Raw genomic sequence first — 24292 nt, 5'->3', positions numbered from 1 at the left:
GATTGCATCTACCATTGACCTATCATGGCGATAGGCAAATTGCAATGGGTCCAGGTCCTTGCTGAGGCAGAAGTTCAGTCTAGTCATGACCAACCTCCCAAAGCATTTCATCACTGTCGATGTGAGTGCCACCAGGCAATAATCGTTAAGGCAGCCTACATTATTATTCTTAGGCACTGGTATAATTGTTGCCCTTTTGAAGCAAGTGGGAACTCCACCCGTAGCAGTGAGAGGTTGAAAATGTCCTTGAATACTCCTGCTAGTTGGTTGCCACAGGTTTTCAGATATATACCTAATGTAAATTCAGCCCTTTTTTCTATATTATTATGTATTACATTGAACTGCTGCTGCACGGTCAACAAATTTCACAACATATGCTGAGGATATTAAACCTGATTCTGATTCTTCAATGCAGCCAAACATCAAGCCCTTAAACGCTGGAATTCACTTTATAAACCCCCCACCCCCACTCTCTCCCTTTGTAAGATGCTCCTTAAAGCTTACCCACTTTACCAATAAGTTGGTCAACAGTTCTTGGTTAGCTATGGGTCTCGATGTCATGACCTTTGATGTCACTACTGCAAAGCACCTTGGGACATTTTACCATATTAAGGTTGTAACAAAGGTTTAGATGCTACAGACGAAGAGGTTGCCTTGTGCTATTCCAGTTGCCACACTACAGGAAGAAAGCAGATGCACAGCAGAGAATCACAAGGATATTGCCTGGAATAGGGAATACCTGTAAGGAGAGGTTGGATAAACTTGGGCACAAAGTGCTGGAGGAACTCAGTAGGTCAGGCATCGCCTACGGAGGGGAATGAATAGTCAATGTTTGAGGCTGAAACCCTTCATCAGGACTGGAAACGAAAGAGGGAAGAAGCCAGAATAAATAGATGGGGGGCAGGGTAAGGAGGACAAGCTGGCAGGTGAGGAGTAATGAAGTAAGAAGCTAGGAAGAAGTAAACAAATTGACGAAGAAGGGATCTGATCGGAGAACAGTGAACCATGGGAGAAAGGGAAGGAGGTGGGGAACCAGAGGGGTGAGATGGGCAGAGGGAAACCTGAATGAGGCCTTGGGGAGACATGTCAGAATGGGATTGGGAAGTGAAATTGAAATGGGTGGACACTGGGAGATCATGCCTTTTGCAGTAGACAGAGTGAAGGTGCTCGACAAAGCCGTCCTCTAATCTGCATCAGAGATACAAAGTACATTTATTCTGCAGTAAGGTTCAAGCTTCTTGAATCTGTCTATTCCATGGGTTATTTGTTATCATAAGATGTTGTTATCTCTCTAGTCTGATCTAGTTTTTCTTTAAGACAACCATGACCTCTTCGTTCCTTCTCTCTTTTCCTCTGCTTCTTTGCTCTTGTAATACTCAATAAATGGCCGTGAGCAGCAGGTTTATGCCTCTTTCTTGACTTCTAAGGAGAAGAAGTGGGGAGGGTCAGCAACTTTAAATTCCTCAGTGTTTATCATTTCAGAGGATCTGTCCTGGGCCCAGCACACAAGTGCAATTACGAAGAAAGCACAGGGGTTTGCTGGGACTCGGCGTGACACCTAAAATTGGTGACATTTGTGTATTTTGATTTTTTAAAAATCCATAAAACCACAAGATATAGGAGCAGAATTAGGACATTTGGCTCATCAAGTCTGCTCCACCATTTCATCATGGCCGATCCATTTTCCTCTCAACCCCATTCTCCTGCCTTCACCTCGTAACTAATCAAGAACTTATCAACCTCTGCCTTAAATACACCCAATAACTTGGCCTCCACAGCCGCCTGTGGCAATGAAATTCACTGCTTCTGACTAAAGAAATTTCTCCTCACCTCTGTTCTAAGTGGACATCTTCGATTTTGAGGCTGTGCCTCAAATTCCTCCTCATCTCCATTCTAAATGGGCATCCATCTGTTTAGAGGCTGTGTCCTCTGGTCCTAGAGGCCACAGCCTCAGCAAGGCCCAGATTCTCAACAAAGAAAATTCCACTGTAGATTTTATTGCCCACTCATATCCTTTCTGCAAATCTCTACACCATGAAAAGCATGGCGACAAACCCCTAGGAACCCCTCCGCCTTTCAAAGTGGTTTGATTTCCATAGAACAAGGGCTCCAAAAAACCATCCCAGTAGTGAATAACTAGAACACAGGAACTCACAAACACCACACCCCGGCTTCACACACCTGGTGCAAAGTCCGTTTTGCCATAATACCGAATAATTCCTGGCTTCTGCCCGGCCACCAGGACCTGGTCTCCAATCTTGATCTTCGTGCCCTCTGGGTCCAGGCTGCCCACCGACATCGACTTCCTTCTCAAGGCTGTGGAGAGATACAGGAATGGAAGAACAGATACCAAGGTGAAATGGTTAGTCATCGAAGAGTGATCTCTGGCCATGGTGGGCGTAACACTTTAATAGCACCCGCAGTATGATCAGGGTTTAATTGCAACTGCGGTCTGTAAGGAGTTTGTATGTTCTCCCCATGACCGTGTGGGATCCCCCCCACCCCTGGTGCTTCGGTTTCCAACCACAGCCCAAAGACATACCAGTTAGGGGTTGGTAAGTTGGGGCCATGCTATGCTTGCACCAGAAGTGTGGTGACACTTGCAGGCTGATTTGATTGGATGAAAATTACACATTCCACTGTATGCTTTGATCATACAGCTATCAGGCTCTTCAACCAAAGGGATAACTTCACTCAACTTTGCTTGCCTCGTCACTGAAATGTTCTCACAACCAAGGAACTCACTTTCAAGGACTCTCCATCTTTGTTCTCGATACTTATTGCTTATTTGTTTATTCTTATTATTTCTTCCTGTTTATATTTGCATGGTTTGTTGTTGTCTGCACTCTAGCTAAATGCCTAAGTTGGGTGAACTTCCATTGATTCTGTTACAGTTATTATTCTATAGATTTGTTGAGACTGACTCTCAGGGATGGATATGGTGACAGATACGTTCTTTGATAATAAATTTACTTTGAACTTTTTGCCCTTGGTAAATCGATGCTGGCTCAGCCCAATCCTATCACTGCTATCTAGATATGCCACTATTTCATCTTTAATAATGGACTCTAGCATCTTCCCCACTACTGATGTTAGGCTGACAGGACGATAGTTCTCTGTTTTCTCCCTCCCTCCTTTTTTAAAAAGTGGGATAACATTAACCATTCTCCAATCCTCAGGAACTGATCCTGAATCTAAGGAACATTGGAAAATGTTTACCAATGCATCCGCAATTTCCAGAGCCACCTCCTTTAGTACCCTAGGATGCAGACCATCTGGACCTGGGGATTTGTCAGCCTTCAGTCCCATCAGTCTACTCATCACCATTTCCTTCCTAATGTCAATCTGTTTCATTTCCTCTGTTACCCTATGTCCTTGGCCCATCCATACATCTGGGAGATTGCTTGTGTCTTCCCTAGTGAAGACAGATCTAAAGTACTTATTAAATTCTTCTGCCATTTCTCTGTTTCCCATAACAATTTCACCCAATTCATTCTTCAAGGGCCCAACATTGTTCTTAACTATCTTCTTTCTCTTCACATACGTAAAAAAGCTTTTGCTATCCTCCTTTATATTCCTGGCTAGCTTGCGTTCGTACCTCATTTTTTCTCCCCGTATTGCCTTTTTAGTTAAGTTCTGTTGTTCCTTAAAAATTTCCCAATCATCTGTCTTCCCACTCACCTTAGCTCTGTCATACTTCTTTTTTTTTTAATGCTATGCAATCTCTGACTTCCTTTGTCAACCACCGTGGCTTTTGCGACTGTCAAACATTCCAACATTCAGGTTGTTGGTCAGTAGAGCGAACAAATAAGAAAGATGGCAAAGGAATGTGTAAGGAGTTTCACCACCCTCACTACATTGGATTTAACAGTGAGGTTTAGGTTTCTTTAGTTAAAGTTATCATCAACCATTAACTAGATTCTGAAAACTTGCAATCACTCAACCACACTTCATTTACTTTGTGCATAAGGTGCACAGCATGGCCCCTGTCACTGAACTGTTCAGAACGTTGAACAAAAATATGTCAATTTTAAGTAGAAATTGACTACTTAGATCCTCCAAGAGGTTCATAACCTTGTCATAGGGTTTGGAGGCTTGTGAGAGCCCTGACCTGCACAGCTATATCGGCTGGAATCAGGACATTATGTTTTGGTTCTTGGTAGGGTCACCCATTGCCAAACAGCCCAAAGGGAAGAGGTCAGACTAAGAGTGGCCCATGTTCTGGGGTTTGTTTGACCCTGACTGGTCAAACAAAACTGTTACGGAAACAGCAATGAAGAAACCTTCTGCATCTGAGTGTGACGGTATTCCTGAGTCTCCACCTGGGACTTGTATGACTGACAGTAGTGAAAACCGAGAGGAAGCTACTGACACGATGAAGGAAGCCCTGAACACCCCCAGAGATGGTGGACCTTCATTGTTGCCTTAAATGCCAGTGGCATAACATGCAGTAGAGTGTCTAGTTGGATACAGATATTGACCAATTGGTAACTTACTGTATGGTCAAATTCTTACTTACATAATAAACCGCCAATCACACTCCAACACCACAGGTATAAATAGCCAATAGAATTTATGCATTAACATCCAATAATACTACAGAATTATTAAAGTAACTGACCAATAGTAAGTGTCATCCTAGGGTCCTTAATTTGCATCTTTATCTGGCCTCGATATGTCAAATGACTCTGGTCCCTGCTAAGTACAGGGAAGCTATGCTCTTTAAGAGATCTTTCTTCAAAAGCCTCACTTGTCTGGGTTGACTGCACACTACAGTAGATTCCACTCAATTGGACCACTGGTAAATCAGACCAGCTGCTTATTTGGGACAACTCTTAAAGAAAAAAAATGAAACGGGAAAATAGCCGGGATTCCCTCGGCTTGATTGTGGTTGGTTGCTGCAGATTTTGCATTGAACTCACAACTCGGCCTTGTAAAACAGACAAATGCTAAAGAAACTGCAAGGTTGTCACCCGATGCACCAAACAAGGTGCGGGGAGGAACTAACTGGGGCAGGAGACTTGCTGAACTGTTTCTAACTAGCGTCAGTCGTGTGCACTTGTGTGTTCACTGTGCTTAAAGTACACTGTTTTTAAATAGCATCAGTTGAATGTGTTTGTGTTCAAAAAGCATAGATTTTTGTCACTGATAGCTGGCGAGAAATAAGCCGTGGGACGATTCAGAACAGTTTTGCTCACTGTGGTTTCAAGCATTCAGACTTGGAGATGCCAGAGAGAAAATGAAACTATTTCTCTACTTCAACAAGTTAAGAACTACAAAGAACTTGAAGGTATCAACAATCATCTTGAATGTTACAATGAGAATGAAGATTTGGAGGATGCAATTGTTAATAACATTGTATGAGGGCAGTCCATTATCTACACTAGGTGTCTGCGCTGATTTTGTTCATTTACAGTCAATCAAAAGAACACGACAGATGAATTCAGTCAATAACTATGAGGAACTAATACACAGTTTTATATTACTGTAGGAGTATTGATAGCGTTTTAATTTGTTCTGTATTTTATTTAAATACATAATTTGTTATTCAGTCAAATGGTAGTTTGCCTTTTTTAAAATCTTTTAACTATTTTCATGAAAATTCAGCTAATTTGGGCAGCTGGTTAATTGGGCCAAAATGTACTGGTCCCGATACGTCCCGATATTAACTGGAACCTACTCTATTTGTAAATTATCTTTGCCTGGATGTTACACTTTGCAGCAACTTCCACGAAGGCTCTTGACTACACAAGTGCTCATGTGTGGGTTACCACTGGACAAATAGCAGTGGGCCTCTGGGTGCTGTCAATGTGGAGTCCGTCTGTTCTCCCTGTAACCATGCAGGTTTCCGCTGCATGGAGTTAATTGTGGAATGAACTTTTAATTGGCTATTTTTAGGTGGTACACATGCAATCACCCTTGGACAAGGTGTAGCACCCGTTTAGCCCGGTTAGGCTCGCATTAAGCCATGGGAGTTGGTGGTGCATGGTCATATGAACATATCTCCAAGTCTTGGTTACGTGACCAGGCAGACAATCTCTGAAGAACACTGATAATGGCTAGGGTCACTTGTCTTGCAAAGACACTGCTCAGGAGAAGGCAACGGCAAACCACTTCTGTAGAAAAATTTGCCCAGAACAGTCGTGGTCTTGATCGCCCACATCACACAACATGGCACATAAGGATGATGATTATATACAGAATGCTAAATTTAACGGTGAATTTATCATACCCTTCTCAAAACTCTGTGCATACCGACACCTAAATCCACGGCTGCTCCAGTTTCCTCCCACATCCCCAAGGCTTGCAGGTCAGAAGGTTCATTTGCTCCTATTGACAGGTGAGTGGCAGAATTTTGGGGGCAGGGATTGATGAGAATACAAGGCGGGTTGAAGTAGAGTGAACGTGCAGTTGGTGGTCGAGCACAGACCCGATGGGCCGAAGAGCCTGCTTCTATGCTGTGTGCATCTCTCTCTGGCTGAGGTGGATTTAAATAACCGATGCGTGTTGTTGCCAATGCAAACTGCTCACGTGTTAAGTGCCTGATGCTTTTCTACCCTTCCTAATGTGCACATCTAATAAAATTACCTTTCTTGTCCTTTTTGGCCTTCCCCGTCATCCGTGCAAAATCCATGCGGGGCGTTTTGGGTGTCGATGTGACTGAAGAAGGGGTTTGGTCCAGGATTTTGCTGATTTTAGACACGGGAGCAAAATAACCTGAGGAACAGATGCACAGTGACAGCATGAAACAGAGAAACAGGAGCCACCTGACCTCGCACTCTCACCCGGACTTTCACAGCTCCACCCCGGCCCAGACTAAGGTTCATAGTGTTAAATGTTCTGCAAAGTGTTCTCGGGTAGCGGCGTGGAGGTAAGATGACAAGGTGCTTCATAAAGTGCTGGTGAACCAATTAGAAGCTGAAGATATTGGAGGAAGTATATCTTACAGGGAAAGGGGTGGAGATACGCATCAACCAAAGGAGGTGAAAGGCACTCCTTCCCTCCATTTAAACTGCCTACTCCCATCGACCTGCACCAGGACCACAGCCTTCCACACCCCTAACATCCATGTACCTATCCAAACTTCTCCCAAACATTGAAATTGAGCTACTTGCGCTGGCAGCTCGTTCCACACTCCATAAAAGGTCTATATTCAATGGGGAAAGTTAAAACAGATTTCTGTGGGGCAGCGTGTTAGCGCGGGTGGTTAGCATAATGCTATTGCAGCGCCAAAGACCCAGGTTCAATTCCTGCCGCTGCCTGTAAGGAGTTTGTACGTTCTCCCCGTGGCTGCATGTGTTTCCTCCGCATGCTCCAGTTTCCTCCTACAGTCCAAAGATATATGGATTAGGGTTACTAACATGCAGACTTGCTACGTTGATGATGCCTGTTGGGCTACCCAGCACAATCCTCGCTGGTTAGATTTGATCTGATGCAAGTTTTATGTTTCAAAATACATGTGACAAATTAAAACTAATTATTCTAACAGAAGTATCTCATGCGTCACCTGATGCAGCTTCCCCAGGGGCAGGGGAATGTTCCCAGGGCAAAGGCTCCCCTCCTTACCGTGCTTGGAAGGGCAGATGAAGTAGCTTATCCCTCCAACACTTCCATCATTCTTCCCCTCAGGTTCGTCCAGCTCCACGCCGACCCACTGGCCGCTGGCAAACTCGGCGGTGCCGCAGAACCGCAGGGTTCCGGCCTGCAAAGAGCAAACGGCTGCTGTGAAGCGTCCTGGGGCAGAACTGGCTTCTGCACCCGAGCTGTGGGCCCCTTGTTTCGGCAAGGATGTGCCGAAACTGGAGGGGGATCAGCGGAGGTTCAGAAGAATGAAAAAGTCATCATATGAGGAGCATTTGATGACTCTGGGCCTGTACTTACCGGAATTTTGAAGAATGAGGGGGCAACCTCATTGAAATCTATTGAATGCTTCAAGGCCTAATAGAGTGGATGTGTAGAGAATGTTTCCTCTGGTGAGAGAGTCTAAGACCAGAGGACACAGCCTCAGAACAGAGGGATGTCCCTTAGAGTGGAGATGAGGAACGCCTTTATCCAGATTGGTGGACCTGTGGAATTTATTGCCACAGGTGGCTGTGGAGACCAAGTCATTGGGTGTATTTAAAGCAGAGGTTGATAATTTAGTTAGGGCATGAAAGGATACAGGGAGAAGGCAGGAGAATTGGGGCTGGGAGGGAAATGGATCAGCCATGAAGAAATGGCAGAGCAGACTCGATGGGCTGAATGGCCTGATTCTGCTCCTATGTCCCATGGTCTTATGGTCTTTTAAACGGCTCCTGGATTGGCCTTTTGGCCCATCAGATCCTTGCTGTTGTTGGCCACCTGTAATTCTTTAAATACTCCCACAATGATTATCCAGTCAAATACGTTTGCCTCTCCTGCCAAACACTGTGGTTTGCCATCAGGACTTGAAATCTTTCAGCATCCTGCAAGCAGGGTTGATTCAGGGGAACCTGTAGATGGAGTATATTGAGATTGGTGTGCCACAATAGCAACGTGGTTAGCGCGACACCATTACAGCCCAGTGCGTCGGATTACAGATTAGGCGAGGATTAAATCGGGGGACTGCTGGGTGGCAGAGCTCGAAGGGCTGATTCCATGCAGTATCTCAATAAATAAGTAAAAACATTGTGGGATCTGTTCCCTGGAAGGGCAGAATGGGCCTTAGTTCAACATCGTCTAGAAAAGAACTCTGTAATCCTTAGCAACACACTGCACAATAAAGTGCTGGGGAACTCAGCAGGTCAGGCAGCATCTATGGAGGAGTGTAAACAGTCGACGTTTTGGGCCAAGACCTTTAATTGTGGGCTGAACTTCCAGTAATTGCCCCCCATCTTCATCATTCCCCATTTCTGTTTCTCTCTCTCAACTTCTCTCCTTACCTGTCTGTAGCCTCCCTCTTGTGCTCCTCCTCTTTCCCTTTCTCTGGTGGTCTTCTGTCCTCTCCTCTCAGACTCCCCTTTCTCCAGCCCTGTATCTCTTTCACCAGTCAACTTCCAGCTCTTTACTTCACCCCCTCCCCCTCCCAGTTTCACCCATCACCTGCCATCTTCTCATCCCCCCCCCCCCCCCACCACCCCCAGCTTATTATTCCGACTTTTCCCTTCCGTTCCAGTACTGAAGAAGGGTCTTGGCCCAAATCATTATTCCGTGGATGCTGCCTGGCCTGCTGAGCCCCTCCAGTAGTTTGTGTTTGTTGCTCTTTCCCCTTACCTTCTCCCCATCCACAAGGACGCGGTCCCCCAGCTTGAGGCCCAGCGAGGTCAGCATTAGGTTGCCGGGGATGTTGTCGTAGTTGGGCAGGGTGACCTTGGGGAGGTTGCAGCTCAGGGGCACGGCGTCCAATAACAGCTGTTTCAGCTCCTTGGCAACCATGGCTGCCTCGGCCTTGTCCAGGCTCATGTCCATTGGGTCGGGAACGACATCGGCAGGAACTTGCCCCTTGCGGTTCTGTTGGGCAGGAAAAGGGAGGAGCTTAAGAACAAAGAGAGCCTCAGGGATAGCATTCCTGCTGGACAGAGCAGGATCTCCACTCAAGTGAGGAGTATCAAGGCCCAGTACGCAGGCATTAAGGGACGGCAGAGAGACAAACACTGGGACATTCAAGCCTCAGGCTCCACCAGAGACCCTGGGAACTGCATCGACTGGAACTGCAGGACCGTGCATGCAATGGACAGAATGGACTTGGCGGCAAAGAGTTAATGATTTCCAAAGGAGCAGGTATGGAAAAGGAGGTACACAGGAAAGGAGAGGGATGGGGGACAGAGGGAGACGGGGGGGGGGGGGGGGAGCGATGGAGGGAGTTGGGTGGGAGAGGGGGATGGAGGGTGGCAGGTGGGAGAATGAGACAGAGATGAGAAAGATGGGGGAGAGAGGGACAGTGGGAGATGGAGAGAGAGAGCGGGGAGAGGGGGATGGGGAGATGGGAGAGAGAGGGATGGGGAGATGGGAGAGAGAGGGATGGGGAGATGGGAGAGAGAGGGATGGGGATGGGGAGACAGGGAGGAAAGAGGGATATGGGAGATGAGGAGGCAGAGAGAGGGACTGACGGAGAGGGGAGAGAGAGCCACAGAGAAATGAGGGGTGTAGAGAGTAGGATGCAGTGAGACAGGAGGGGGAGATGGGGAGAGAGGGATGGAGGGAGGGGAAAGAGGGTTGGGGAGATGGAGGGTGATGGGGTAGATGGGGGAGGAATGGGGAAGAGGGAGAGGAATGGAGGAGGGGAGAGGAATGGAGGGGGAGAAGAATGGAGGGAAGACAACAGAAATTGACACAGGGCCATCTCATGCCATCTTTTAGCTCCTCATTTGTTCCTACTTGTCTACACCTGCAAAGAACCTCTTCTTTTATTCTCAGGCAGAGCTTAATATCTCTTGAAAACCAAGATTTCCTACACCTATTATCTTTACCTTTTATTCTGACAGGCACATACAAGCTTTGTACTCTCAAAATTTCATTTCTGAAGGCCTCCCACTTACCAAGTACACCTTTGCCAGAAGACAACCTGTCCCAATCTACACCTGTCAGATCCTTCCGAAACAATCAAAATTGGCATTTCTCCAATGCAGAATCGCAAACAACAGACCAGAACTAATTTTTTTCCATATTTATTTTGAAACTAATGGGATTGTAATCACCAGGTGCAAAGTGCTCCCCCCCACCCCCACACAAACTTCTGTCCCCTGCCCTGTCTCATTCCCTAATAGCAGATCCATTATCGCACTCTCTCTCTCGTCAGGACTTCTATGTACGGATTAAGGAAACTTTCCTGAACGTGTCTTGACAAACTCTATCCTATCTGCTCCTTTTACAGCATGGGATTCCCAGTCAATGGGGAAAGTTAAAATCACCTCCTATAACAACTTTATGTTTCTTGCCACAGTCCTTCCAAATTTGTCCCTCTAAGTCCCTGGTCATTTTTCCCTGACTAGTAACGCCACCTCTCCTCCTTTAATCCCTCCCTCTCTGTCAAGCCTAAAACAGCAGAACCCAGGAATATCGAGCTGCCAGTCCTGCCCCTCCTGCAACCAAGTCTCACTAATAGCTATTAAATCATAATTCCACGTGTTGATCCATGCCCTGACCTACTCTGAGAATAATCTAGTAATTCCTTCCCACATAGCCCTCCATTTTCCAGTCATCCAAAAAAGTTCACAGTACATTTATTATCAACGTATAACCTTGAGATTTGTCTCTTTACAGGCAGTCGTGATACAAAAATACTCAATAGAACCCATAAAAAATAAAGCCATCAGCAGAAAGAGGAAAACAAATCGTGCAAGCAACATTCTAAGAGTCTATCTAAGAGTGTCTTAAATCTCATCTAAGAGTGTCTTAAATCTCAGAATCAGAATCAGGTTGAATATCACGGGCATTTGTCGTGAAATGTGTTGTTTGCAGCAGCAGTACATTGAAGGTGAATGCACCTCACAGTCTCTGTGCACTAAAACCTCCCTCCCAGTACTTTCCTCCAATCACCTTAAAATTATCCTCCTAGAGGACCACAACGCTGTCGTAGGGTTTGGAGGTTCTTGTGCCTCAGTGACCCGGAGAGCTATGCTGGCTGGAGTTGGGGCTTTGGCTCCTGGTAGGGTCACCCTTGCCAAACAGGTCAACAGGTAAAGGACAGGCTAAGAGTGGCCCTCTAGATGATCCTCCAGTCTCGGGGAGGCTCAGCTCAGGGCGAACAACCCCCGACTGGCCAAACAAAATTGTTACAGAAACAGCAATGAAGAATCCTTCTACATCTGAGTGTGACGGTATTCCTGAGTCTCCACTCGGAATTTGCAGGACTGACAGTAGAGAAAACCGAGAGGAAGCTACTGACACGATGAAGGAAGCCCTGAACACCACCAGAGATGGAGGACCTTCACTGCTGCCCTGAACACCAGCGGGATAACAGGCAGTAAGTAAGTACCTTAAAATGATGCCCCCTTCTATTAGTCATTCCTGACCTGGGAAAAAGGCATTGGCTATCCCTCTATCTATATCTCTATCTATCTATATTTTACTCACCTCTATCCTCCTCCCACCTCTCATCTTCATTTGCTCCAGACAGAAAAGCCCTGGCTCTCTCAAAAGCCCTAACCTCATAAGACATGCTCTCTCACCCATGCCTTAATCGATAAATCCTGTACCTCTAAATAAATAATTCTCCTGTGACCCTCTCCAACAGGGGAGGGGCATTAAGGGAAGGGAGGAGAGGAGGCGGGGCCGTGGAGAGTTGGTACGATGTGTTATATTATAGGGAGGTGGGAAGAGGCTTTAACTTCGTTGAGCAGACGATCGGACGCACGCGCACATTCGCTGCTTACCCGTACGGCCGGATTCGCCCCGTGCTCCAGCAGACACTTGACCGCTCCCAGGCAGAGGTTAGAGGCAGCGATGTGCAGGGCTGTTCCATGGTTGAAGTCACTGCAGGTGGAATTCAACACTGCAAACACAGGGGAGGCTGCAGTGAGCCCTAGTGTGTCCCATGGGTGGGGAGAAGATCGAGACCGACAGCCCACAGAAAGACCCAGACGTTACCAGCTGCACTCAAGCCACCAGTGAAAGGGGTGAAAGGCTGGAGGAATGGCCAGTGGCTGTGAAGGAGAACCTTGGCATCAGAATGACAAGTGGCCCATGGGTAGAACCACTGCCTCGTAGATACAGAGAGACTGAGATAGACAGACAGAGACAGAGAGAGACAGCGTGACAATGACAGTGAGTCTAAGACAGAGAGAGAGAGACAGAGAGTGAGGGGGGAGGGTGAGAGAGAGAGAGAGGGGAGGAGAGAGGGGGGGAGGGAAGAGACAGAGGGGAGGGGAGAGACAGGGGAAAGAAGGGGAGAGAGAGGGGAGGGGAGAGAGGGAGATGGGGAGAGAGTGGGGGACAGTGGGGAAGAGAGAAGGGGGACAGGGAAGAGAGAAAGGGGAGGGGGGGAGAGAGAGGAGAGAGAGGGGGAAGAGAGAGAGAGGGGGGGAGAGACAGAGGGGGAGGGGGGGGCAGGGAAGAGAGAGAGGGGGAAGAGAGGGTGGGGGATGGGGAAGAGGGAAGAGGGAAAAGAGAGGGGGAGGAGACAGAGGGGAGAGAGGGCAGAGAAGGGGAAGAGAGAGGGGGAGAGAGGGGAAGAGAGAGAGGGGGAGAGAGGGGAAGAGAGAGAGAGAGAGGGGGAACGAGGGGAGGGGCAGAGAGAGGGAGAGGGGAAGAGAGAGAGGAGGGGAGAGACAGAGGGGAGAGAGAGAGAGGGGAGGGAGAGACAGAGAGGGGAGAGAGAGTGGGGAAGGGAAGAGAGAGAGAGGGGAGAGAGGGGGCAGGGAAAGGGAGAGAGAGGGGAGAGAGAGGGTGGGGGACAGGGAAGAGAGAAAGGGAAGGGGAGAGAGGGGGGAGAGAGAGAGGGTGGAGAGAGGGGGAATAGAGAGGGGGAAGAGAGAGGGGGAGGGGGAGAGGGGTGAGGGAGAGAGGGGTGAGGGAGAGGGGGGGAAGAGAGCAAGAGAGACTGAGAGAGAGAGAGAGAGAGAGGAGAGAGAGGAGAGAGAGAGAGAGAGAGAGAGAGAGAGAGAGAGGAGAGAGAGAGAGAGAGAGAGAGAGAGAGAGAGAGATGACCCTCCTCTCTTTTCATTGAATGGAAATCCCAAACTGCATCCAACCACACCGACCGGAAACTCCAGTGGAACAGGAACCTCACCCACGACCCAGAACACTAGCACCCTCCCCCACCGCTGCACCCTCGACAAAGCGCACGGTAGTTATGAGCCCGCTCTACTCCCAGACCTGCCGCTCAACCAACATGAAGGCTCGGTGAGCCATGTGCACACAAAGGGGCCACAGGCTCCAGATTTGAAATATTGTTAGTCCTTCATTGTCGCTCGGGGTCCACACCCTGGAAATTCCTCCCCAGTTTGCACCATGGGAGCACCTTGGCTGGGAAGGAAGCTTTGCTGAGGCTGAACGCCTCTGTCCCGGAAGGATAGACTGGCCTGCCTGGGGTAGCCCATAATCCATTGCTGATATACACCTACCTTTTGATTTGTGAGCCTTAAGCAGGATGCGAGTGATTTCCGGCACGTCGAAGTAAGCGGCGTAGTGTAGGGCGTTCATGTTCGTCCAACGACTACGTAGACCGACGTCAGCTCCAAGGGAGATCAGCTGGTTGCAGAGGCGAGCCGCCGCTACAGGGTCCCCTGCACGGAAACAGCAACCTCACCCACAATGAACCAACTGAATCGAACCCAGAGTACATCCGGAAGCCTCACAGGAACAGGCCCTTTGGCCCATCTAGTCCACGCTGAATGTTAATCTGCCTATCCCCATCGACCTGCACACTCACACCACCCTCTGAGTGAAGAAGTTCCCCTCATGTTCCCCCTAAACCCATGACAAGTTTTGGTCTCAGCCAATCTCTGTGGAAAAAGCCTGTTTGCACTTAATTTTGTATGCCTCTATCAAATCTCCCCTCATTCTCTTATGCTCCAGGGAATAACATCCTAACCTATTCAACCTTTCCCTATAACTCGGCTCCTCAAGTCCCAGCAACATGCTTGTAAATCTTCTCTGCACTCTTCAAAGCACATTTATAATTAAAGTATATAACCCTGAGAGTCATCTCCCCCCACAGACAGTCACAAAACCAAGAAAACCATGGAACCCGTTCAGAGAAAGCATCGAACACCCAACGTGGAAACAAATAAGAACAAATCGCGCACTTGGCAAAAGAAATGAGTGAAAAAACACAGAATATAAAACATCAAACCACAGAGTCGTCGAAACAGTCCAGCAGCGTTCAGTTCAGTTTAAGGCTGCATTGTTCGTTGACTGCAGGCCACAGAGCTCAGTCCGCCCAAATCAACATCACACAAAATACCAACAAAAAAAAAGCAGTAACCCGAAGCCAGGGACGCGGAACATGAACCACAGAGTCTCAGTGACATCTTTGCAGCAACTGATTAAAGCTTGGTCCAAGGGGTGTGGGGGTGTTTAGGAAGGAGGATGGAGAAGGTTTAACAGCCACCATTATTGGAATACCTCTCCCTCGTTTCTTGCTGCCAGAGGCTTGACACTGGATAGGGTTTGATTGGCCCGGTTTGTGGGGACTCATTTTTAGAGGACTCTACAGTTCATGTTATGATGACTGGTTTCTGGTTACACCTCTTTTTTAAAAATCACTATTTTGTGTGATTTTGATCGGGGCTGACTGGCTCTGAGGCCTACAGACAATGAAGCCATAACTTGAACGGAACTGAACTAAACTGAACATTCCTAGGCACTGCGGTTTGACATTTAATATCCAGTGTGTTATTCACCTCTTTCTTTTTGTTGTTTGCACGTTGAATGTTTGATTTTATTTCTTTGAATGAGTTCCATAGAGTTTGTTAGTTTTCTGGCTGTCTGCATGAAGATGAATCTCAGGGTTGTGTACTGCATACACACTTTGATAATAAATGTACATTTGAATCTTTGTATAATCAAATCACAAAATGTAAGTGGTCAGAATTGCAAATGAACGTCACTAGGAGGTTACAGAGAGAGAGAGGGAGAGAGAGAGAAAGAAAGAGGGATAAGAAAATAAAAGGCTTTGATAAAAAGGGCAAGAATCAATCTCTCTCCCTGCTTCCTTCCCCTTTCTCCCCCCACTCCCCCTCTCATGTTGGTGACACAGCAGATCGTAACATTGGAATTGTGAGCTGTTCTCCGCTCTGACTGTTGCAGGAGTGATATCTCTCTCTCTCCCTCGCTAGTGATAGAGAGAGCTTGTCTGAGATGTCAAGGTGTTGGGATGGACAGTAGTGTTTGATGGACTCTAGATCATGGTCTCTGGAGGGCCTGTTGTTGCTTGCGTGGTGGGTGATCCTTCTGCTGGAGCAAGTGGGAGTAGGAGGAGGGGGTGTTGTTGCTTTAAGGGCTGCTCGTGTATGGGAGAAGGAGGGTGGGCATTGGGGTTCTGACGGCCCTGTCATTCATTCTTTGGGATTTTCCTCCTGTTTCGTAGCTGCCTGTGAAGAGTAAGAATTTCAGGTTGTATACACTCTCTGATATTAAAATGAACCATTTGAATCTTGGGCAATTTTCAAACTGGGGTGTTGGGAGCAGGGAAAGCGGGGAACAGCGGACACACTACTGGCAGAGCCCAGCGGGTCAGGCAGCATCTGTGGAGGGAAATGGGCGACTGACGTTGCGGGTGGAGGCCTTCACCTGGAATGAAATTTACAGGCGAGATGGCCGGTGTGAAGAGGTGGAGGGAATGAGTGGAATAAAAGCCAGCAGGAGGAGCGATAGGTAGATGAAGGGTGGGAATAGTGACAGAGACTGGGAGGTGATGGGTGGATCCAGGTGAGGAATGGTGAGAGGTAGGTGGAGGTGGGAATAGTGACAGAGAGACTGAGAGGTGATGGGTGGATCCAGGTGAGGAATGGTGAGAGGTAGGTGGAGGGTGGGAATAGTGACAGAGGACTGGGAGGTGATGGGGTGGATCCAGGTGAGGAATGGTGAGAGGTAGGTGTGTGGGTGGGAATAGTGACAGAGACTGGGAGGTGATGGGTGGATCCAGGTGAGGAATGGTGAGAGGTAGGTGGAGGGTGGGAATAGTGACAGAGACTGGGAGGTGATGGGTGGATCCAGGTGAGGAATGGTGAGAGGTAGGTGGAGGGTGGGAATAGTGACAGAGACTGGAAAGTGATGGGTGGATCCAGGTGAGGAATGGTGAGAGGTAGGTGGAGGTGGGAAATAGTGACAGAGACTGGCAGGTGATGAGTGGATCCAGGTGAGGAATGGTGAGAGGGTAGGTCGAGGTGGGAATAGTGACAGAGACTGGGAGGTGATGGGTGGATCCAGGTGAGGCAACTTGTGTTAATATTATTTTGTGTCTGTATGCACCGGATTGTAACTATACGTGCTGCGTGTGACTGTATAGGCTGTGTTTTGCATCTTGGCCCCGTAATATGGAGAGGTTAACTTATTTTGCCGATCGAAAATTGTTCTGAAAGTCGCTTCCACCGTGCCGGTTACTGACGATGTGTAGCTGCCTTCCCACTGGTTAACTCCAGGCACCCATTTCTGCTCCCAGGCCAATGTGCCGTCCGTCATACCTGTGGCTGCCTTTCAGTCCTCAGCTGTTATAACGGTGAGTGGAGTGAGTGAGTCTCTCCAGGCTGTGAGTCGCAGGCAGCACTGGCGAAACCTTTTGGAAGGTGTATTTGGAAGGTGTATTACAGTTCCAAAGTAGTGTTAAGGTAGCGGCGGTAGGCAAGAGCCGGGCCAGATTGAAAAGGTCAGGGTTGCCGAGCCAGATTGAAAAGGTCAGCGTGCCTGGGACTGGGGGCAAGAGCCGGGCCAGATTGAAAAGGTCAGGGTGCCGGGACTGGGGCAAGAGCCGGGGCCAGATTGAAAAGGTCAGGGTGCCGGGAACTGGGGGCAAGAGCCAGGCCAGATTGGAAAGGTCAGGGTGCCGAGACTGGGGGCAAGAGCCGAGCCAGATTGAAAAGGTCAGGTTGCCGGGACTGGAGGCAAGAGCCGGGCCAGATTGAAAAGGTCAGGGCGCCGGGACTGGAGGCAAGAGCCGGGCCAGATTGAAAAGGTCAGGTTGCCGGGAACTGGAGGCAAGAGCCGGGCCAGATTGAAAAGGTCAGGTTGCCGGGAACTGGAGGCAAGAGCCGGGCCAGATTGAAAAGGTCAGCGTGCCGGGACTGGGGGCAAGAGCCGGGCCAGATTGAAAAGGTCAGGGTGCTGGGAACTGGGGGCAAGAGCCGGGCCAGATTGAAAAGGTCAGGGTGCCGGGACTGGGGGCAAGAGCCGGGCCAGATTGAAAAGGTCAGGGTGCCGGACTGGAGGCAAGAGCCGGGCCAGATTGAAAAGGTCAGGTTTGCCGGGACTGGAGGCAAGAGCCGGGCCAGATTGAAAAGGTCAGCGTGCCGGGACTGGGGGCAAGAGCCGGGCCAGATTGAAAAGGTCAGGGTGCTGGGACTGGGGGCAAGAGCCGGGCCAGATTGAAAAGGTCAGGTTGCCGGGAACTGGAGGCAAGAGCCGGGCCAGATTGAAAAGGTCAGGTTGCCGGGAACTGGAGACAAGAGCCGGGCCAGATTGAAAAGGTCAGGTTGCCGGGAACTGGAGACAAGAGCCGGGCCAGATTGAAAAGGTCAGGGTGCCGGGACTGGGGGGCAAGAGCCGGGCCAGATTGAAAAGGTCAGCGTGCCGGGACTGGGGGCAAGAGCCGGGCCAGATTGAAAAGGTCAGGGTGCTGGGAAACTGGGGGCAAGAGCCGGGCCAGATTGAAAAGGTCAGGTTGCCGGGAACTGGAGGCAAGAGCCGGGCCAGATTGAAAAGGTCAGGTTGCCGGGAACTGGAGACAAGAGCCGGGCCAGATTGAAAAGGTCAGGTTGCCGGGAACTGGAGACAAGAGCCGGGCCAGATTGAAAGGTCAGGGTGCCGGGACTGGGGGCAAGAGCCGGGCCAGATTGAAAAGGTCAGGGCGCCGGGACTGGTCTTCACACCAATCCGCGATGTTTGCTCTTGCTCCATGCTGGACTACAGCGACACCTGGCTTTGTGTCCGTGGTCTCGCAACACTTACTCGGCTTTGGAATGTACCTGTGCCAGCTCCAGCAACACCTGGCTTTGCGTCTTTCATAAAACCAGTCCTGAAGCTATTTGCTTACTTTTGATTGTGCACATGATTTTTAAAACTCTTTCTCTCTGTGCATTGGGTCTTTTTTTGATGAGTTCTTTTGGGTTTCGTTGTTTTGTGGCTGCCTGTAAAGAGATGAATCTCAAAGTTGTATGACAATGCTTCGATAATAAATGTACTTTGAACTTTGAGTTATTGGGGAGGGGGGAACTCATGTTTCGGGTAAATACTCTTCAAGTAGTTGTTAATTGCTTGTTTAATGTTGTGTAACTTGGACAGATTTAGCAAGTGCATTGAATGCGAGCGGTTTCTATAGTTTGAATGACTTGGATGAGTGCTTGTTCGATTTACGGGCGTGTAAAGTGTTTCACTGCTTGCTTGTGAATGAGGAGTTGCTGTACTTGCTCGCAATCGGCGCCCGCTGTCCCACTTACCGAACCCAACAGCTATTCAGTTGTACGCATGCGTTGGGTTGAATGACAATAAATTTCAAAGACACGGGTGACCCCCCCCCCCCCCGCCATTATCCGCCCCACCCGGGCGCAAACGCACACACTGAGCACCCTCACCCTCACCACCTACCGACGCCGTGCGCTCCGGCCTTGCAGGCGTAGTGCAGCAGGGTCATGTCCGTCAGCCCGTCACGGTCGTTAACGTGGCAACCCCTCTTGAGAATCTGCATTGGCAACAAAGGTAAATCAGCAAGAGGCATTCTCGGTAATCGAGGGGAGCGGGGGAAATCTCGTTCATCCCATGCTAAAGCAGGTCAGACGTGCATATTAATAAAAGGCAGAGGTTAACCTGGGTAAAAGTGGACCACCAGATATTTGAACACCAGGTCTCAAGTCCTGGATGCCCCCGGGACTTAGAGACAAGAGATAAAGGGGGAGGCTGGGCAGTCTAGGACTTTAGTCCCCGGAGCATGGGAGAATGAGGGACGTATACAATCGTGAGGTCCCTCATGACAGACCCAGGTTCCCTTATTTTTTCCACATGTATGTCAAAACGTCCAGTGAAGAACTCACAAAAAAGCTGGAGGAATGCAAAGGAAAAGGAGTTGGTCTTTCTGGCCGAGTCTCCTCACCAGGACAGGAAAGGAAGGGGGAAAAGGCCTGAATAAGAAGGTAGGGAGGTGGAAGGTGATATAGAGAGAATAGGTTTAAGTGAAGCCAGGTAAAGGGGAATATTCAGTACTGTGCAGTTAGCCACATAGCTAAGACTTCTGCACAGTACTGTAGTAATTTTGTGTTTTGGACTCTGCACTGCTGACTCAAAAACAAATTTCATGACATATGTGAGTGATGATAAACCTGATTCTGATCTGGATCTCTATTGTGGGCTGAGACTGGGAAGGGGACAGGAAGAGGAGAATCACGGTTGTGAAAAGGGGAAGGGTGAGGGGAGGGTGCGGGAAGCACTAGAGAGGCATTCTGACTGGAATCAAATTACCTTGCCTGGTGTCGCAGGGTTGGATGTGTCTGCACCCTCACCGCCCCCCCCCCCCCCACCTTAAACCTATTCTGTCTATATCACCTTCCAGCCCTCAATCGCCCAGTTCATGCCCTCTTCTCATTGCTACCATCAGGGAGGAGGTACAGGAGCCTGAAGACACACACTCAACGATTCAAAAACAGCTTCTTTTCCTCTGTCATCCTATTTCTAAATGGACATTGAACACGTGAACACTACCTATTTTGATTTCCCTCTTTTTGCACTAGTCATTTAATTCAACTTTATATGTTTACTGTAATTCAGCTTTATGTATCGCATTGTATATATTTACGGTAATTTTCAGTTTTCATTATCATGTATCGCATTGTACTGCTGTCACAAAGACAACAAAATTCACAATGTACGCCGGTGAAATTAAAACTGATTCAGTTCTGATTCAAAAAGGTGGCATCCATCATTCAGGACATCCATCACCCAGGACAGGCCCTCTTCTCATTGCTACCATCAGGGAGGAGGTACAGGAGCCTGAAGGCACACACTCAACGACTCAGGAACAGCTTTATTCCCCACCCCAACCCCACCATCCAATTTCTAAGTGGACATGAACACTACCTCACTACTTTTTATTCTCTTCTTTTGCACAACTTACTTAATTTCACAAAATACCTTGGACTTTAATCTTGCCCTTCGGCAGATCTGGCAATTACAGCGGCATTTGAAGCATTACAGAAGAAAAGGAAATAATGGAAAGGTGGACAGAGTACCATTCAGAACTGTACAACTACCAGAGTAAAAGGGATCCAAGCATGCTGAATGTCCAGGAACCTTCCAATGAGGACATATATCCTGTAATTCATAGTTTTTATTATCCTGCATTGCAATTTACTGCTACCGCAGAGCATCAAATTCTACGACATATGGCAGTGATATTAAACCTGATTCTGATATACAGGATCACATGTACCTGAAAAGCTTGCCTTGCACTCTATTCATACGGATCGAACCATTAAACAGAGCACTGAGATAGAACCAGGCGGACCAATAAGACAATACAGATCCCAGCGTAACAGCCAGAGAGAAAGTGCACTGCAGTTAGACAATGAGAGGCGGGCTCAGAACGACAGAGCTTACAAGGCTGACGGACCCGAGCAGCAACTTCTTCACACAGGCAACGGTGAGTACACGGACAAGCTGCCGAAGAACGTCGTTGAGGCAGATACAGTACAATAAAGCTTTCAGGGAACACTTGGATAAATACGCAGGTATTAGGTTGTTTGGAAGGATGTGGATCAGACACAGGCTTGGTAGGCACCATGGCCAGCATGGATGAGTTGGGCCAAAGGGTCTGTTTTCCAGCTGCATTGGAAGGGGAGTGGGGAGGGTAGATGCTTTGCTGCTGCTTGTGCATGGGAGAGGCTTTGGGGTTTAAACGTTTTTCTCCCTGCCATTCATTCTTTGGGTTTTTTTCTGTTCGGTGGATGTCCGTGAAGAGTAAGGATTTCAGGTTGTATACTGTATCCATTCTCTGACATTAAATTGAACCATTACTCTTTGAATTGATGGCCAAACCAGAGATGGACAGATTTAGGTGGAGAGAGATATAGAAGGTTACAGAGCCAAGCAGGTAGGTGTGTTCAGGCACACATCATAGATGGGGGTAACTACTGGGAAACTGGTCCCCCCCAACACCTGAGGCATCTAATATTTTCTGGCTTATATGATAGATGGAGCCCAAACAGCCTGAAGCATTGTCGAGAACCCCTACACCCATTGCACAATCTCTTTCCATCAGGAAAGAGGTACAGGAGCATCAGGACTGGGACTGCCAGACTGGGTAACAGCTTCTTCCCCCAGGCTGTGAGGCTAATGAATACCCTGCCACCCCCGGGGTCTTGTCCCTACGACAGCCAGCTGTTTACTGCTTACCTCTGCCTCACACTATATGAATTTTGAATTGTATTTTATGAATTTATTTATGGTAATATACTGTTTTATGTACTGTGTGTAATATATGTTTTGTGGGTGTTCTGTGGTCCAGAGGAACATTGGTTTGTTTGGTTGTATATATGCAAGTCAGATGATAATAAACTTGAATTTTCTAATGCCTGCCAGCTTGTACTCCTTCCTCTCCCCTCCACCTTATTATTCTGGCTTCTGCCCCCTTTCCTTTGCGATCCCGATAAAGCAGAAGTTCATTGTCCCCACAGTTAAGGGCCCATGGCATAAAAAGATTGGGAACCCCTTGTGATAAAAGGTCTCAGCTGAAACGTTGACTGTTCACTCCCCTCTACCGCCGAGGGCTCGTCTCTATGACAGCGAGCTGTTTACTGTCTGCCTCTGATGCATGCTACATGCATTTTGAATGATATTTTATTAACTTATGGTAATATATAGTTTTATGTGATGTATGTTGTGCGGGTACACCGTTGGTTCGGAGAAACATTGAATTGTTTGGTTGCGTTTATGTACAGTCAGATGACAATAAACTTGAACTTGAGCACTTGAAAGCACAGAAGGCAACAGCTGGTAAATGGGATTAGTCCAGACGCGTCCTTGATGGCCACAATGGACAAGATGGGCTGAATGGCCTGTTCACATCAGATCAGAAGGAACACCGGGAGATACACATGTACCTGACTCCTCCACGTACTTTCCTCCAGCACCCAGGGCTTGCCCTTTTCTCACTGTTGCCATCTGGCACACACTCAGCGATTCAGGAACAGCTTCTTCCCCTCTGCCATCCGATTCCCGAATGGACTTTGAAACCTTGGACACCACCTCACTTTTTTAATACACAGTATTTCTGTTTTTGCACACTTTTTAATAATCTATTCAATATGTGTAATTTACTTGTTCATTTATTATTATGTTTCATTTTATTTATTATTACTATTTTTTTTCTGTCTCCTGTTAAATCGAAGCAAGAGGCCGAGAGGGAAGAAATAAAGGCATCTCGGAGAGAAGCCTTTTTTTAAAAAACTGATCGGTAGCGTGCCAAAGGTTTAAAAAGGAGAGGAATTTTTCAACGGTCTTTTAAATCGAAGCAAGAGGTGGAGAGGGAAGAAGTAAAGGCATCTCGGAGAGAAGCTGGGAGTGGACTGAGTCAGAGTGAGACGGCTTCGGCTGTGAACAGGCAGAGGCGAGGGTAGGTTCCGGTAAGTTTTGTTTTGTTCATTTAGAGTAGAGAGAATGCCAGGCAGGATGCTGGAATGCTCCTCTTCTAGGATGTGGGAAGTCAGGGAGACCTCTGGTGTCCCTGACAGCAATACCTGCAAGAGGTGCATCCAGCTGCAGCTCCTAACAGACTGCGTTAGGGAACTGGAGCAGGAGCTGGATGACCTCGGGATCATTTGGGAGAATGAGCAGTTTATAGATAGTAGCTTCCGGGTGGTAGTTACACCTAAGGAACAGGGCACAGGTAATTGGGTTACCGTCAGGCGAGGGAAGGGGAAAGAGCAAGCAGAGCAGGGTTCCCCTGTGGCCATTCCCCTCAACAACAAGTGTACAGATTTGGATACTGTTGGGGGGGGGAATGACCTACCTGGGACAAGCTGCGGCAGCTGGATCTCTGGCACTGAGACTGGTTCTGCAGTGCAGAAGGGAGGGGGGAAGAAGAGGAGAGCAGTAGTGATAGGGGACTCGATAGATGTACAGACAGGAGGTTCTGTGGTCGTGACAGAGACTCCTGGCTGGTTTGTTGCCTCCCAGGTGCCAGGGTCAGGGATGTCTCTGATCACGTGCACAGCATTCTGAAGTGGGAGGGTGAGCAGCCAGATGTCACGGTACACATCGGTACCAATGACGTAGGAAGAAAGAGTGAGGAGGTCCTGAACAGTGAGTGTAGAGAGTTTGGCAGGAAGTTAAAAAGCAGGACCTCGAGGGTGATAATCTCCACTGAGGGTAAGAATAGGATGCTCTGGAGGATGAACACGTGGCTGATGAACTGGTGTATGGGGCAGGGTTTCAGATTTCAGGATCATTCGGACCTCTTCTGGGGCGGGTGGGACCTGTACAAGAGAGACGGGTGACACCTGAACTACAGGGAGTCCAATATCCTTACAGGGAGGTTTGCTAGTGCTATTGGGGGGCGGGGTTTAAACTAGATTTGCAGGGGTATGGGAACCAGAGTGCCAGAGTAGATAGTGGAGCGGGGGTGAAAATAAATGATGTTAAAGGTGCATGCAAAGTCACAAATAGAAGGGTTGTGTGTGGTGGTAATAAT

The 24292-nt window shown here is 48.2% G+C and overlaps 1 protein-coding gene across 3 annotated transcripts in view; it reads right to left on the bottom strand.

Moving 5' to 3' along the window:
* clip3 (CAP-GLY domain containing linker protein 3) overlaps nucleotides 1-24292 on the bottom strand; it is a 98156-nt gene that overhangs the window by 25756 nt on the left and 48108 nt on the right. For all 3 annotated transcript variants that reach the window (XM_073063803.1, XM_073063801.1, XM_073063802.1), the window contains exons 4-10: nucleotides 19201-19294; nucleotides 14022-14183; nucleotides 12333-12451; nucleotides 9232-9468; nucleotides 7567-7702; nucleotides 6589-6717; nucleotides 2182-2316 (exon numbers count right to left, since the gene is read on the bottom strand). In XM_073063803.1, the coding sequence (XP_072919904.1) occupies nucleotides 2182-2316; nucleotides 6589-6717; nucleotides 7567-7702; nucleotides 9232-9468; nucleotides 12333-12451; nucleotides 14022-14183; nucleotides 19201-19294 (1012 nt within the window). The remainder of the gene's footprint in view (nucleotides 1-2181; nucleotides 2317-6588; nucleotides 6718-7566; nucleotides 7703-9231; nucleotides 9469-12332; nucleotides 12452-14021; nucleotides 14184-19200; nucleotides 19295-24292) is intronic.

This window comes from Hemitrygon akajei, chromosome 12, assembly GCF_048418815.1.
Source record: "Hemitrygon akajei chromosome 12, sHemAka1.3, whole genome shotgun sequence".
Lineage (NCBI taxonomy): Eukaryota > Metazoa > Chordata > Chondrichthyes > Myliobatiformes > Dasyatidae > Hemitrygon > Hemitrygon akajei.
Note: the sequence above shows the minus strand (reverse complement) of the source record. Positions and strands in the feature narration are given on the sequence as shown.